General features: G+C 37.8%; 1 protein-coding gene across 11 annotated transcripts in view; it reads left to right on the top strand.

Moving 5' to 3' along the window:
• LOC133844417 (CUGBP Elav-like family member 4) overlaps positions 1-17,993 on the top strand; it is a 171,050-nt gene that overhangs the window by 145,312 nt on the left and 7,745 nt on the right. For 4 of the 11 annotated variants that reach the window (XM_062278383.1, XM_062278377.1, XM_062278385.1 and 1 more), the window contains 6 exons: positions 12,708-12,851; positions 12,933-13,206; positions 13,951-14,049; positions 15,217-15,294; positions 16,957-17,133; positions 17,206-17,890. In XM_062278383.1, the coding sequence (XP_062134367.1) occupies positions 12,708-12,851; positions 12,933-13,206; positions 13,951-14,049; positions 15,217-15,294; positions 16,957-17,133; positions 17,206-17,333 (900 nt within the window). In that variant the 3' untranslated portion in view covers positions 17,334-17,890. The remainder of the gene's footprint in view (positions 1-12,707; positions 12,852-12,932; positions 13,207-13,950; positions 14,050-15,216; positions 15,295-16,956; positions 17,134-17,205; positions 17,891-17,993) is intronic. The other 7 variants (XM_062278387.1, XM_062278380.1, XM_062278388.1 and 4 more) reach the window with 2 other exon arrangements.

Raw genomic sequence — 17,993 nt, 5'->3', positions numbered from 1 at the left:
GGCGGGTCGAGGATGAGCTCGAGGATGAGGATGAGGAGGCGGGAAACGACGCGACGTCGTTTAAAATATGCCGGATTGTTGGGTTCTGGCTAGCGTCAGGAAGCATACAAGTAGAACGGCTCAAAATGCAAAGTAGACGACATCCGCTTTGAGATTGGATGACGTTCGTCGTTCCCGTAGTCATAGCCGTAGTCGTAGTCGTGGCCCTCGCCATCGTCAAGTATTAAAAGCAAATAAGTAATAAAAATAATAATGGAGCATTTTTACCATTTTTGCTCCTACGAAAGAGCAAAGCAAAAAAAAAGGATAAGCATCTTAGCGCAATTTCTTGCTGCCTTCTCAATATAACAAAAGGTCCTTGCGCTCGGGCAAATGTGCCGAAAATGAAGAGCAAGACGAGGCAAGGGTACAAAGACGCTCGAAGGACAACAGGGGACGAGGGAGCAACAGCAGCTGAGCTGCTGGACTCGCTTGTTCGCTATTCGGGCCATGCTGCTGTTTTGTCCTTTATTTCCATTTATTTCTTTCATTTTTTTTCTCATGCCTTTCTTACTCTTTCCTTTGGCTGCGCTCATATTTCTGGCCGTGTGCGTCCCTAAAGGACAACAACATAAATGCAGGAAATTTGAATGGACGAGCGCAGTGAATGAAATTTGCAAATATTTTTCAAAAATTGAACTTTTCTGGCAAATTTTTTTTCTTCTCTTCTGTGTTGCGTCCGCAGGCTGTCCAGGAACAGGGATGGCAGGATTTGTCGAAGAGAGGGGGGTAAAGGACTGCCGGCTGGCGGTTTATGAAAATAAGTGAAGAAAATTGATTTGAAGTACTTTGAAGTGCAAAAACGCGTAGCGCCGAATCAGTGAAGAATGCTTTGGCATATTATTTCGTTTTCGTTTTGACTCTCCCAAACGGACAGCGTTCTCAATTTTTTTTTTTTTTGTACAACAGAGTTTTTGCTATGCAACTTTTGTTATGATAAGCAAGTCAAGCAGAAGCGGCTTGTAGCTTGCACAACAGAAAAGTAAGAGAAGCAGCAACTGTCTGTCTGTCTATCTGTGTGCATGTTTAAATAAAGTTTCGAACTGCAACTGCCAAGAATTGAATAATGAAATGCATTGCAAATCTATTTTTATTGAAGATTTAAGCTAGCTCTCTGAAATCATGCAAAGTTTGCCAATTAACTGGGCATAAGGTAGCAAAATATTGGAGTACTAAAGTTGAAATTTATGCTGAAGAATCGAGTAAGTAAGTAATAATTTAAAGTAACAATATGAGCTTACAGTTCTATAGCAAAAATATCATAGCTCATTCTTTAATTTGCTTTCATGACTTAAACTAATTATATATCTAATCATTTATGCTAAATATAAATGCGGATTAAAACATTCACTTTAATAAAAACTAAATAAGAAAAGCTGTAAAATAAATAATATGAATTGTATTTGATAGACTAGAAAACATAGAAAAGATGGTTGCAGCGACCTGAACAATAATTTATTGTTATGATATCAGCTTTAAGTTCTGAAGCCAGAATAACATGCATATATATTTATGTACTTTAATTCTTCTTTAAAATTTTAAATTATGTGTCTCACCAAGCAATCAAAGAAGAAAGAACTTTAATATTAATAGTTTCACAGACCAGAAAACAGAGAGTTATGTTAAACTGTTTACCACACTCAGCAAAATATTTTAATCTCTACATTAAATAATACAAATCATTTCAAATTCATTTCAATTAAATGCACTTCAACTATAAGATCCACTTTAAAGTCTTGCAAATAAAACTAGATTAAAAACAGTAGCAAACTGTAGCAAATTATTGCAATCTTAAATCGTGATCATGAAAGCAATACCCTTAAATTCTCGCAATCACAAAACTACTGAAGCTCAAGTGCAGTTGAATTGCTTTCTAGGCTTTGCGCAGCTTAACGGCTGCACTTAAGGAACAGTTCAGACGATTCTGAAACTCAGTTTCGAATCCACACAGACAACAAAGGAACATGCGACTGTATAAATTGCCTAGAAAACTATGTACTACCGACTGCCGTCTATCATTTCCGCTAGCAATTTGCCTGCGTGGAGTAAGGCAGTAAAAGACTGATAGTATGTCTGTGTGAGTGAGCATAAAAAATTGTCAAAATATAAACCGCCAAGAAGGAGACACCACTAAGGTAAGGTAAGCGAGGCGTGTGCCGCGCGATTTGACGACACTCGTTTATCAGCGCAGAGTTTGCCCAAAAGTAAAACGTTTCACGCCAAACGCCTAGAAGTATGCAATGCCGATGCAGACTGTCGCAGAGTGAAGGACATGAAAGGAGAGACGGAGAGACTGTGTCTGCAACCAGCTGGCATTTTGGGGCAAATATATTCATTGCAAGATTTGTAGCCTGTGGGTGGAGCATTCGCTTTTTGCATATGCAACTCCTTTCGGGCAGAATGCGAGTGTGTTTTCAGTTTCAGACTCTGGCAGACTTATGCTTGAATTGCAAATAGTTAGAAAAGATTTGCCATGATTCTGATGTTACTTTTTTGCTCCATGCTCTCTGCATTTTTTTGGCCACAAACTGCGGCTTGACACAAAGCGATTTGTGCTTACTGCATTTGGGCGGGTCCACACACAGAATGCACAGATTTCGAATGATTAAATTAAGGCAGACGTAATATAGACATTGAAATGTGAAGAGAGACAAAGAGAGAGAGATAGAGAGCGAGAAAGGGAGTGTGACTGCTATTTTGATGTCTTTCGCTGGGGGTTTAAAATCGCGCATTAAATGAAATGTTATATAACAATCAGAAATCAACGCACATGCAGCAAATAAAAATATATAAAACATTTGTGGCCATTTGCCCGTTGGCAATTTGGCTCTAGCCAGGCACAAACACACACCCGCACACACGCACACACATTAGTATGCAATTTGGCCAAATGTCGCCAACGTGGCAGCCTGTCCCCGGTCTATATATACACGAATGTATGTACTTCATACATACATATATGTCGTCTGTCCAGTTGTCGGCGTGCCTTCTGACTGCGTCGTCGTCGCTCGCCCCCTCAAAAACTTTCACAATATTTCCGCAAAACAAATTGCGCGTAAAAATGGCAATGCAATTTTTGGTCGTTTGTTGCGGCGGCCGTTGCCAAATGGACGCCATGTTGCATCCACACACACACACATACACGCACTCACATATGTTCCTCTCTCTTCCTTCCTTTGCTCCTTTTATTGCTCGCTGTGTGTGTGTGTGTGTGCCACGGCCATGGTTACAGTAATGTTTGCCCAATTGAATTTAATAATATTTTCATTTGGATTTTAGTTTCCTAGTTTTTGCAAAATATTTTTGTGCAATTTTCACTCGCTGCAACTGTGTCCAGTGAGTCCTGTGACTGTGCCTGCATTTGATGTGTCCTTTCGAAATGTTTTTGCTGTTTGTGGCTTAAAATTTGGCACGCAACTGGTCAGCACATTGAACGCCAGTATTCAAAATCATTCGCTTGGTTATTGGGCTAATTGGATCTGGAGGCGCGCGTGTTGTGTGGCCAATTTTGTTTATTATGTTGATTCATTAGCCCCCAACTAAAAGGTGCGCAAGGTTGTGTATAATAAGCCAGCGTTTTGTTTTTGCCCAACATGCAGAAGAGATTTGCTGTAAAGGAATTGCTTCATTTAAATTATTATGAACAATGTTCTAAACCAATAAAGTTAATGATCTTGTAATTTAGCTAAAGTCTAAATACTGCTAAAATATCATATATTCTTTAATTATATTTATGACTAAAGAAAATTTAGTAATTTACCTAAAGACTGTTGCAGATGAGGCCATCATCTAAATGATATGCTATACAATAAAGCACTTCAGCAACAACTTCCCTTCTTAATAGAAACATTTTATTTCATAGTATTCGCACGTTTCACTCAGCACTCTTTAAAGAGTTGATTTTGGTATGCGAATCACTCGGGGATTATCACCCAACCAAATAAAACTGGGCACTTACCGTCACTCTGCTTATCCCCATGGCCAACAAAAACAACTATCGCATCAACAGCTCGTAAAACCAAAGCAGCAAATTAAACTGCCACCATAAAAAGCCAACGAGTTGGTTGAGAGAAGGCAGAAGCAAATCTGCAGTCAGCTCTGACCGCTGCTGCCCATTACACTGACCATAAATATAATATTTGATAATTTTATTAACAATTTCGACTGTAAATTGTTTACGACTGCAATGCGCAATTACAACTGCTTTTTAGGCGTCTACAACTTCTTTTTATGCGAGCCCAAAAACTGAAAATGAAATATTCATGCTCTCAGTAGACTTTTCTTTCTCTCTCTCTCTCTCTCTTTCACACTCAATATTGCTGTCTTGCTCTGAGAGTCGTAAATTAAATTTGGCCCGGCAACATTCTGTTCAATCAAGCACAAAAAAACGCAGCAGACAGTCGGAGCGCATCCTTTGCTAGTCCTTAGTCATAGTTTAGGTTTCTAGTTTTATTTTTTGTAGTTGTTCGTATCCTGTTTGCTTTTTTGCCTCTTGTTTTGCAGCTGTGTGTTGAACGCACTTTGATTTTAAGTGCATTAGAGGCTCAGTCGTTGGGTTCTTGCCGCCACTAAATTCAATTTGTTGCAATGCTATGCTAAAATCAGTTCCAACAACTTTTTGCACACAGTTTTCCGACATTAAATTTATGGAATTGTCCGCTTCCTTGCAACGAGCATACGAGTGCTTGAAACTCAATCATGCTTGCATGTAATATCCTGCCTAGCCTGGCGTCCTTTTGCCGGTGTTGAGCCAACCATTTGCTTGAGTAAACTGTGGGGCTCTGGCGACATTTATACCCATAACAACAGCAGCAACAACAACAGCTATGATAACAAAATGCCAAGTTCATGGCATGTGCTCAGCTCTCAGACTTCCCCTTCAACTATTTCTCTTGTCTTTTGGCTGCGCCCAGAAGTATGCAAGACAAGTGCAACAAGGCATGCGAAGGCCAGGCACAAGATACGAACGACTAAATGGACTTGAGCGTTACGACCGAAGCTGAGGGGCGTTACTTGGGAATTGTCTTGGTGTCCAAGCCAACAACTGCAAGTACAACTTGCCTTTAAACTTTTGCTGTCGCATTCTTGGCATATCTTCGTGTGTGTCGCCTGTTGATTGCTTATTAGAATGCCGCTTAAAGTTAAAGAAATACTATAGCAAATATTTGAAAAGTACATAAAGAAAATAAAATGTATTTTCAAATAGTAAAATATATATAAAAGATATCAAATATAAATAAGCTGCTAACACTTCAAAGTTCTGCCCTTAAAAAAAATGCCCTAAAACTATCTAATTTTACATTACAAGAACTAATGCTATAAAAATACGTTTTTGATATATTTATTACAAGAACAATAAAAAAATAAAAATGGAATTAATCTAAAAACTTATTATATATTAATATATAGATTAATTTCAGCTTTTTATTAATTAAATTAAAATCGAAAACTCACAAAAATATATCGATAATAAATTCTGTGAGAATCGTGTCTTATGCCTGACAAATGATAATTTTGTGATAGTTTTTAGGAGTCTAGCTTACTGAGTTCTAAAGCTTTTAATTCTCTTACTTGTGTTAAGTGCTTTTCTCTCTTACTCTTTCTCTCTCTTTGTCACTTTTCTTTGCACATATATTTTGAGGTCCTTTGATTGTTTGTTAGGCCGCCCTTTTTTAAAGCTGTATCTAAAGGAACTCTCAGCGCTTAATTGAATTAAATTGCTGGCTGCGGCAAAAAGCAAAGTAAATTAAATAAGTTTTTCATTTTGGCCACGACCAAGTTGCATTGTCAACGCCGATGTCGTCCTCTCCTCATCCTCGTCCTCGTCGACGTTCTGAAAATGGTTCGCGCTTTTTGCTTGCCCGCATTTTACGCTTCGCCTGCGGCTCCATTTGGCTGCCTTTTGATGCCGCACTCCGAGCCAGGGCCAAATGCAATGAGCCAAAAGTTGTTTAATGTATGCAACGCCTGTCTGCCTCAGTCTGTCTGTCTGTCTGTATGTCTGTCTCTATCTGTCGCTCTCTCCCTTTCTCTCACATTGGGAAAGCCTTGGCGTGGCCAACACTGCGGTTAACAGCGCGTCGCAACTTTGGCCCCAAAGTAACTAACTTTTCGCATAGTACGTAAATTTTTTTGCCATCTCTCTACAGTTAATGCATAGCATACTTTTAGGTAGCTTAGTGGCATTTTACACTAATTTGACTTGCAGTCGCAGTTCTTTATTATTTATTTTCTTCTTCTTTTTTGTTACTCGATGGTGTGATTTATTTGGCGGAAAAGATTACTTACTCGGCTTGTGGTTTATGTGGTGCTTTTGAGTAGAGTTTTCCCTTCACGTTTCCCCTTCCGCATTTCACGTTTTGTTTTGACGTTGCGCGCGGTTAGGAAAATTCGCTGCCCCGCTGAGTGGTCTGGACTTGGACGCGGTCGAGTCGACTGTTTGTTGGACTCGAGACTGGAGCTGACAGCAAAATTAAAATCTGAAAATGAATTTGTAATTAGTTTTACTGCTACTTTTGCCCACTTTGCTGTAAGTTGTACAACTGCTATTGAGAGTTTGGGGCTTACTTTTCGCATTTTCTTCTCTTCCTGATTCTCTATTTTTTTTCTTTCTTTTTTTTGGTGTTCTAAATGGAAATTAATTGAAAAAGTCGTTGCCAGTTGTTTGGCGTTTGTCATAGCCATCGATTCTGCATAGAGACATTCAATGGAAATAATGAAAATAGGTTCAAGGCATTTAACAGTAGGCGAAAAGTTCAAGTAATGAATAGAAAAATATGCTTAATTTATTATACTTTTTTGTGATGTATTTTCACAGCTCTTGAGTAGGAATTTAAATGGAAAATGTCAACAATTAAAGCAAAAGGCCGTTAGGCAGTTAATTGTTCTCTCAACGTGCTGCACAATTTGACACCTTTATAAAGCACTTCCATTAAGCCCCCGTCAATAGCATTTTTAGCCGCCGAATTTCCAAACGTAAATCCATTTAGCTCTAAATTTATGCGTGTACATTTTTTTTGTGAAATAAATCATACACATCAATATGTTTAAGTGGGGAATAAACGACCGAGAAATACCTTTTATTGAACTAAAGTATTTTAATTTCTTAATTTCATTTACTGCGATTTCTTTGATAATTTATAAAACTCAAACAACAATTGACAAATATTCAGCATATTCTATTTTATGAGCACTTTTATACCCATTTAACGTTTGCAGGGTATGGCTAAGAGATGAAATATTTTATTGTCGCTGCTTTAATTGATATATAAAAATGGCTGGCCATTAAACAAATGCACGACGACACAGGCATTCGGGCCAATTCATTTAGCAATTAAAACAAGCTGCGGCCAGCCGGCGGGTGCTTAAAAAAAATACAAATAAAAATAAATATAACAATTTTTCGTATTAAAAATAAACTATTAAATGCAAATCAGTTGCAAAACGAATGCGGACAAAACATATAATAAAAGTGCACACGTCGGACTCGTATATAATTCATTTGTTAAAACCATTTGCCGCCAATTTGTTTGCTAGTTTTTACTCCTCTCTTATTTTTTGTTTTTTGTATTAATAGTATTTATTTTTTTGCTGTTGCTGTTTGCAAATTGAGAGAGAAATATGTTGTCCTTTTAGGCGTTGACAAATCGACGCTCAGTGGAGTCGCAGTCGCAGGTTGCACACACAAAAACGCAGCGTCGAGGCGGGAATAATAATTTTTTGGCACGACTCTCTGCCATGTTAACATGTCCCCAGACACGTAAAGGACTCCAGCCAGGACGACAGCTCGGAACGTTGAACGTTGAACGTTGCATACATGCCAGTTTATTATGTGTATGTTGTCCTCTGAGCTGCCTGCATTTTCAGCGCCCTTGTAATCGTTGGCGCACAACTGAAAGAGCTTTTCCCTGGGTTGGAGTTCAGAGCTTGTGGCTTGTAGCCGCCATTAGTGAACACGGCACGACGGGTAGCTGTGATTACACCCGTGTCTAGAGCCCCATAGAGGGCCAACAGGTTTATCATGTGCCCCTCTCTCAGCTTTCGATAGTAGTTGTTTCGATGCCGGTGCATTTGCATTTAAATATAAATACATGCGCGGCTTTTGGGCGGCTGGCAGACAAATTACTTTTTAAATGCACTGTAAGCCTTCAATTGTAATTGGCCAACAACACTCTACGGCTTTTGGCCTCGTCGTGCGGTTTGAAACTTTGCCAACAGCACAAAAACTGGCAAAAACTTTGAACAACGAGCATTAAAAAAACAATAAAGTGAAAAAAAATAATATTTATATATATTGCCAAGTGCCAAAATGGTAACGCCTCGACCGAAGCTAAGTGAAAGACAGACGGGGAGAGAGAGAGAGAGTATGAGCCAGAGGCCCAAGCTAATGGCGTCACGTTTGCGAGACCGTGCCGCAAAAGCAAGTGGCATGCAACATGCGATTGCTGCCAAAAGTGCCGCCTGGCACCAGTCCAGAATTGACGTCGGCCTCCTGTTAGTAGTTTTGGCTTGTTAGTTGGCTCTTGCCAAAACGATTGCGGACGGACGAACGAACGGACGGCAAGTGGCAGCCTGCTGCCTGTTGCATTCAGTCCTTGGAGTTTTCAGCTTCAGCCTGCTTGCTGCCTGCTGCCTGGGGCGTGCTCCGCCATGCTTCAGTGTCGTGTTGAATTTTTCATTTCATTTGGCGCAGCAATTCACTTGAATGCGAATTTCGTGTCGTCGTCGACATCGTCGTTGTCTTCAGGAAACGGAAGTGGCAGCCAAACAACTGCACACATAGCATATAATAAACGGTTTATATTGACTTCGCTGACTTACAAGGCATAATTCTGGGTTTTTTAGCTTTTGTGGTTGCCCAACAAATTGGCAACCGCCCAGCCACAAGACATGCGACCCAGGGATTATAAGGCTATCAAATTGACGTTAATGAATTAATTTATGAGCTTTTGTGGTTTTGTACATATGAATGTGCCTGTTGCACTGCATGTTGTCTTTCTCTCTGGTCAGATTGAAGAACGAGGCTAATTACAGCATGGCGCTGAAGTTGGGGCAATAATTTGAAATAGAAAAGATTAAGCAATTGAATGGCTTCGAATGGGATTATAAATGTCAAGCACACAATTGGCCAAATTAAGCGATGAAAAGACAAATTCAATTATGAATGATGGGTGTACGAGACAAGATTGCATTCAAAATGTGTAGCATACTTTTAGGATGTTTAATAAATTTCATTCTTTGTTGTTTATATACATAGATTTAGGAAGGGAATCTATTGAAGGAAAAGTATTGCCTTAAATTAGATATTCCTTGAAATATACAATAAATGCAAAAACACAAAATATTAATTTAATCTAATCAAAGATCCAGCTGTAGTTGTTGAGAAAATATCTTGCAAAATTCCTGCCAAATATGCTTTTAAAATGTTATAGAACGAATAACTTTTCTTGATTTAAAGAATTGAAGAACTTGACTTCATTTTGCAATTAGTTTCTACTCTTTCTCAAATACTTTTAACAATTCATTTTGTCTGCTAAAGTAGCATCAGTCCTTATGCAATTTAAGTTGCCAACAATACTGCAACTATGTGCAACTTTCTAAAAGTTCATCTAGAGTGATACTTAGTTCAAACTCTTGAAAATAATATGTAGTATAGTATGTAGTATAATAACTTCCGCTTGAACGAGAGTTACACTTGCCACGCGTTGCAATAATTGGTGGCACCTCTAACACTTGAATGCGTGCGAGTATAATGCCAGCAATTTGTCCATTGCAATATGTTGAAAGATTTACAAGGACAACGTACAACTGGGAGTCGACAAGGAGTCGACAACATTGTCGCGCTACACGGTTTTGGGATTGGGGCACGTTCTGTGTGGAGCCAGGGCGCAACTAAAACGCCTAATGACGTTTACACGGCCAACATAATTACAGTAATAATGTGGCTGACTCTCAACGCGCAACGCGCAACGAGCAACTCACAACAACTCGCAACGTGCAACAGCAAATGGTGATGACATTAGCGAGGTGTCAGGCGACAATTTAACAAGAGACGATGATGTCTAGGAGGACAAGCGTTGCATATGGTATGCGCGAAAAGGATTCGCCGCCTTTTGTGTATGTGTGTGTGTGTGTGTGTGTGTGTGTGTGTGAGTGCCACATGCAACAGCAGCAGCTGCTACAAAGCACATTCGTCACGAAATGAGGCAACAACCAGCAGCAGCTCGTGCGTGTGTTGGCCACCATTTTGTATGCTTTTAAATTAGCCAAAGTGTGAAAGTGTCATGTTTCGAAATATGAAATTAACAGCAGCAAGCAGCAAGGATAAGAGCGTGGGAGCGAAAAAAGAGGGCGACGGGCGACACACACACATACACACATACAGGACGAACACTCGTTGAGGCCTCCGCATGTGTAAGGACTCTTCTTTGTGTGTGCGAGTGTGTGTGTGTGTGTGTGTGCTTATGTGTGTGTGCTTGCCATGTTGCTGCTGCTGCTGTTGTTGATATGCTGTAATTTGTTGGCGAAAATTGAAAGGAAGTGCACTTCAATTAATGTCTGCTGTTGCCTCTGCCGCTCTCGTTATTGCTCTTGTTTAAAATTGCCTGCCAAAAATTCTGGCAGGAAATTGTTTAAAATGACTGCAATTAAAGTTGTGGATACACAAAAAGTGTTCGCAATGACAACGAGCACTTTAATAATATTTAAAGAATTATATGTTTGCTTATATATAGCTGGAAATAAATGAATATGTATATAATTCTTTACAGATTATTAAAGTGGTTTTTGTCATTTTGATCACATTTTGTGTGCTTGTTCTGGTTGAATGAGTTAATAAATTTATAAAAAACGCAAATAGTTTTCCATTTTAAGGACTATGAACTCAAACTGTAAATTATTCTGATTTATAAGTTGGCTTTTTCCATATTAGTTTGTTATTCTTTTTATTTTTATAATGAACATCCCCACAGATATACATTTTTATTTTAATTTACTCATTTTATTTAGAACTTAAAACTTCGTCCAATATTCTATATCACCAAATAAGCTTTTTGTTTATATTGTAACTTCGTAACCTAATCTTTTTCGCTTGAGCGAAATAAAAATGTATATAGATATGTATAATGTATATACTACATATGTATGAAGAATTGAAAACAGACTACATTCTATTTCATTTACTCTCAAAAATAATACTTGTGTACTTGTATATTTTCCCCACTCTTGATTTCTTGCTGGCTTTTCTTGCAATTACAATTACCAGTAGCTTGGCTCTTGGCGGAACACTTTAAGCCTATTATTTGCAACTTAAAGATGCCTCAGATTACTTTCATGGAAATAAATGGCAGTTCAGGCAAGCATTTGCTGCTCATAAACAGTTCGGCATGATGCATTATCCTCGTTGTTTCGTGGTCCATGCTCATAGTCTAATGTTCGGTGGTTGCTCATTAAAACTCATTACATGGCCTGGCCAGGTTAGGGATGCTAGAGCTACTACGATAAGGGGTGGAGTAGGAGAAGGGGGGAAGAATACTCGTATAGTTTCACATTGCTCGCAGTTCTGTGTTCCCTCTCCCTCATCTCCGCCCCTCTCCCCCATTGGGGGTTGCCAGGTTGCCGCTTCGTTTCGTATCATGGCCTTTGCATAAACTTGAGTTTCATATTTCATTAATTAAAATTGTGTGCAAGGCGGATAACTATGTACATGGAGCACCTGTTTTCCTATAGTCTCATTAACAACACACTCTCCCCACACAAACACACACACAGCAAGGCAGAGAGTGTGCTCCTAAAATTATGCAACATAATATCATTGTTACTTTGATTAATGATTTGCAAAATCATAAAAGCTTCCTCCTACTCCACCTTCTCCTCTCGCTCGATAGTCTCATTCAGCAATGGTTTCCTATTACAAAAACAGGCAACTCATCTGCAAAACGTCTTAATTATAACAAAACAAAATGCCCAGGCACATGAAATGTTGTCGTCGCTTCAATTGTCATCCAGCCCTCCAGTTGAGAAGGTGGATGGGTGATGGGCAAAGTGCGAAATGTGAAGCGACCATTATTATGCTAATTAATTGACATCAAAGCAGGCAATGTTGGAGGTAAGGTGACAGAGGCCTAGGCGATGTCTTTGTTGCAATGTTTCAAAATCAATGACAGTCGACAATAGATAACATAATGTTCAACCGAGAAAATAGGAGAATACGTATATATATATAAAGTATGGTGGCTGCTCAATAGGAAGGGAAATTGGGGGGACGGAACTTTTGTGCTATTATGGAGCAAGCTGCTTGTAAGCCGATTTCAATGGAAATGCAAATTGAAGTGCGTTGCCAATTATTTTGTTATTTACGAGCGATATTTTTACCTTTTTTGTTGTTGTTCTTGTTGTTGTTTTATAACAAAAGCATATAAAATATAATATGATAATAATGAGCGTAACAAAAGCACAGTGAACACTGCGTGTTGAGTGTTCGGAGAATGAGGCCATTGCACACACAGGTAAAAACAAGACAGCGATGTCGTCAAATGACAAGGCACAAAATAATGGCCTGTAATAGGATTTCCTCTCCGGAGGAAACGGAAAAGCCGCCTATAAATATGCAATACCATTGGCACTCTTACTCAAGTCTCTTTCTTTATCATTTACTTGGCTCTTCGCAGGGTGCATCCTCCAGCCTGGTTGTCAAATACGCCGACACGGAGAAAGAGCGACAAATAAGACGCATGCAGCAAATGGCTGGTCATATGAACCTATTGAATCCTTTTGTCTTTAATCAATTTGGACCGTACGGTGCTTACGCGCAGGTAAGTAGCTCTACTCCCCACTCCCATTCTCATACCCTTTGAGCTCGTTACCTAATTGCCATTTGCCTTCCTTGTGAACAGCAACAACAGCAAGCGGCTCTGATGGCCGCCGCGGCCACAGCTCCTGGCTCGGCAGCCGCATACATGAATCCAATGGCCGCATTGGCAACGCAAATACCTCATGGCCTCAATGGCACCGGCCAGCCACCGTCGCTGCCATCGCCGACGATGCCCAACTTCAACATGGGCGCCAATACGCCCAATGGTCAGCCAGGTGGCGCAGCAGCCGCCGCTGCAGCTGCTTCAGTTGCGGATGGTGTCTTCACGAATGGCATTCCACAAACGGCATTCCCACGTAAGTAGTAGTCCCATATTTATAAGAAATAAACATACAGGGCGGTATTATTGTTAAATTATACCAATTTTATATACCAAAAGTTCTGAAATTTTAGTATATATACATTTAGTTATATTTCGATATACTACTACATTCAAGTCTAAGACGATGCGAAATTATTGTGAAAATATACCATCATTATATACTGAAAAATAATGAAAATATACCTATTTCGAATATCTATATACTGTTACAAAGAAAACACCATAGTATGCTAAACATACGATAATGTCAAGAAATGCAATTAAGTCCCAACAATCAATAAAGCTAGCTAAACTTTTCCATCTACAATAAATCAATTCGATGATGTTGTTTAGCATATTATCACGACGTTTAATATGATTGCTATCTTTTATTTACTGTTGTTGGTATTTATATAAATTAGACAATTTTATTGACCAATATTTCTAATTTACAATGTCAAATATTCCCTCAATATTATAGCACACATATTTTGATGAGGCCTATCACTTACTTCTCAATATTTCAAACTAAATTCAGTAAATTGCTTTTATTAGATATCTGATATTTATTGCCGTTGATATAAAGTAAAATTAGATCGTTCTATTAATGAGTATTTATAATTAACAATGACTCTACATTTAATAAACTCAAGTATAATATGTTGGAATAAAAAACCATATTTATATACCTCAATTTTCTACATTTATCTTATCTCTACATACTCTATATATCCCACAGATCCGCTGCATCTGACCATACCACCACAAGGTTTGCCAAATGGCGATGCTGCTGCACTGCAACATGCCTTCCCTGGTTTGCCACCATTTCCAGGAGTTGGTAAGTTCCCTCACGCAGGCTAGATTTAGACTTACTGATTTAAGACATTTTATTTATATGGTTACCCAACTCCACCCACCCCAACCCTCAAAAAAAAAAGAAAGTAATTAAATTGGTTAGAGTGCAATTTTTTTTCTAGGCACAAAACATATCAATTAAATTCAATTTCTGAATTTATTACGTCATGATTAGCCCAGCAAACACTGCCCCCAACTTTCTCGTTTTTCTCTCACTTTCTCTCCCTATAAAATGCTCTCTCACTCTCTGTCTCTTTATCTCTGTCACTCACATGTTGTTTCATTCATTGCCATTGTCATAGAGTGTCTCATCATGATTAGACCCCAAATCTGTTGCCGCTATATATGGCAGGCAAAAGAAATTTATCTATATATATAAACCATATATAAAAAAGAAAACAATAACAACAGAATAAAACAGCTCAATCATTCATAATTGTTTTTATTGAAATAATTAATAATTGTTGTGTCATGCCATAAATATATATTGTTAGTAAAGTGTTATATATAACTCTAACTTCTATATATACATACTTCATTTGTTTCCCAAAGGATTGAGGAATTGCTTTCAAATATGTTGCAGATTTTCGTAATACACTGACTGTTCTAAGGGTTATTTCCTATTTCTGTCATATTTGAAAACGATTCCTCAATGCTTTCGATGGCTTTTCGGTTTAAATTCGTATTCTTAGTTTGTTTTTCATTTTTGTGTCAAATATATGAAGAACGTCGTATATGCAAATCTGTTGTTCAATGTTAAACGTTTAACATTTTTTTGCGAAATCCATTTAAAAACAGATCTTTAATTATTTCAAATGTTTCCGTTCAACAGTTTGTAAAATCCTAAATAATGTTCCATGTTCAAGTAACTTTTGTAAAGCCTAAAAACGTTCATCAAATCCAGTTACCTCCCTCAACTGGTTAATCTCTGTATTTTCAAAATACAAAAACTAATAGTACCAGTAAATGATATTAACAAATTGTTGATATGGAACATATTTCGTGTGTTTTTATTTCGATTATAAATAGTTTAACTAAACTTAATTAAACTTAAACATTATATACGTATACTTAATTGTTGTGTTGTCTTTATAAATGTTTCGGATTTTGTGTAAAAACCAAAAACAAAAATTATTTATATATAACGCAGCCTTTCCCGCCGTCTATGGACAGTTTCCACAAGCTTTACCACCTCCCCTAGCGGCGGTTGCACCCACTCAGCGTGAAGGTAAGCTTTTCATTATTATTTTTCGGTTTTTCCCTTTAGTTCCGTTTTCTCTCTGTCTTTCTCTCTCTCTCTCTTTTCTATCTATCTCTGTCTTTGTTAGTTCTGTAACTGAATATTGTATTTGATTTTTTTAATATGAATGGAAAATCGAATAACTCATACTATACAAAGCTGCGGGTCTTTTTGTATTAGCATTTGTTTAACACAGCACACACACACACCTACACTTATACAACTGCATATTTATCTATGAGACACACACACACACGCGTAAAGTGACAATATCGCAATTCATGGGTCGCAAAAAATAATTAATTTTGTTTTTATTTCAAAGAAAGTATTTAAACTAAAAGGGGGCCGTTAAAATTAATTACTTGTATTCTTTTTTTTTATTTGGAAGTCGTTCTTATCTTTTGACGCACTTTTGCCCCCCACTTCCCCCTCCTATTTTTCAAGTATGTAAAAAGGGGTTGCAAAAAGGCAAAGGCGTAAATCGTTTTTAATGGCTGCATTTAAAGACATTTTATGTGAGATCGTAAAAATTACATATAAACTGCTTAAAATCACATAAAAACCGTCGGCGTATATTCCGAGATATTCGCATCAAACGCGAAATGGTCAGAAAAGGGGTTACGGATATGGCGATTCGGCACATGGAATATCATAAAATTTTATGTAACTTTGTTTCGCTTGTTTTGTGTTTTTTGTCTTCCACTTTCTTTCGTTCGTCTCTCTCTCTCTCTCTCTCAGTTCTTTTGTCTTTTTCAAACTGTGTGTAAATCGTTGATGAGACAAGATGCAAGCACACCATTATCAAAAAAAGAAGAAGACGTATATATGATGTCTATAGATATATACTTGTCTATATTATAGTCAGCTATATACATGTACCTACATAAGTGTCTGTGTCTCTATCTCTCTTTCTATCTCTAACTCTAACTACATCTACATGTGTGTGTGTGTGTACGTGTATCTAACCCTAATAATCCTAACTTGATCGTAACGTGTTTTTTTTCTTTTTCAAAATATTTGTTGCGAGTAGTAAGTTGTTAATTGTGTTTTTTAATTAATTGATTAATATATTAGTAATTACCCTGCATGACACACATGAAACATTAAACTGAACTCATATCATACGATTATAATACTCAATAAAAAAAAAAAAATAATGGGGCTGCTGAATATCGAAAAGAAACAATAATCTCAATCTCAAAAGTCAATACCAAAGCCTTCCCTAAGCTTAATTCTTAAGTATCTCTAGATTTATATAGAACTGGTAGTTGATTAAGCTTAAATATTTAGTATACGAGTATGTCTACAATATCTTTTAGCCTACTGTGCAAGCGCATTTTGTTACTGTTAGTTTTGTTGCTATTATTTCTCCATTCTGGTTTACTTCTCTCTTCTCAGTTTGTAATTTAGTTTTTGCAGTCTTATGAAACGCATTAGTTTTAGTTGAATCGTCTACAAAATCAACCACGAAACACGAGACACTAAATAAAAAAAAAAAACATAATTATTTACTCAAACAAAAATAAAAAAAAAAAAATTCAGCCAAAAAAACTTGCAGACTCAACTCATAAAGTTCTGACTTATGATTTAGCTCATCGTTTAATTTCTTTTCTCTACTTTGTTTCTTTTCTTGTAATGTCTTCTTTTAAGATTTTCTGATGTTCCCAGGATGTTCTATATCTGGCCCGGAGGGCTGCAATCTATTCATCTATCATTTGCCACAAGAATTTGGTGATGCAGAATTAATGCAAATGTTCCTGCCATTTGGCAATGTGATCAGCTCTAAGGTCTTCATCGATCGTGCTACAAATCAGAGCAAATGTTTCGGTAAACTAAACTCAAACCTTCTTCTATTCATTGCATTATATTTGCTTACTAATGCCTTTGTTCGCTTTGCAGGTTTTGTTTCATTTGATAACCCCACCAGCGCTCAAGCGGCCATTCAGGCCATGAATGGCTTCCAGATTGGCATGAAAAGACTGAAAGTTCAATTGAAGCGGCCAAAGGATGCCAATCGACCTTATTAACAATCGGAGTTCCTCAAGCGTAACTTACTTCAACAACAACAACAACAACAACAACAGCAACAACAACAACTACAACATCAGCAACAATATAATGCGACAACAACTACAGCGGCAACAGTAGGAGCAGCAAGAGACGCCACAGCAACAACTACAACAAATAATTTTAGCAACAGTTTTAGGCCACAATTAACAAATGATCGCAATGCAAATCCCAATACAATGCCCTATACTTTTGCCAGTTGGCGAAGTGGTACCTATTGTTATCGCTACAGCGCCAACAACACCAGCAACAGCAACTGTAACAGCAACAACAATAATAGCAACAGCATCAATAGCAACACTAACATCAACAGCAACCACCACAACATCGACATCCACCACAGCAACCATATGAACAACAGCAACAGAAACCACAGTGGCAGTGACAACAACAATTCGCAATCGAATCGCTTTTCCAAAGTTGAGCTGGTCGAAAAGCTGTTCTTGTGGCAACAACAAAAGCGAAAAGCTTAGCAACAACATCGTCAAGCAACGCCACGAATCAACTTTTCTAAAGGGTGAGACTTTATGCAAAAATCTTAAAATGATATACGGATCATTCTTCACTTAAATCAAGTCAAATAAAATATTTAAAAAATTCAAAAATCAACTATTTTATTT

This window comes from Drosophila sulfurigaster, chromosome 3, assembly GCF_023558435.1.
Source record: "Drosophila sulfurigaster albostrigata strain 15112-1811.04 chromosome 3, ASM2355843v2, whole genome shotgun sequence".
Classification (NCBI taxonomy): domain Eukaryota; kingdom Metazoa; phylum Arthropoda; class Insecta; order Diptera; family Drosophilidae; genus Drosophila; species Drosophila sulfurigaster.
This window is presented reverse-complemented; position numbering and strand designations above follow the sequence as displayed.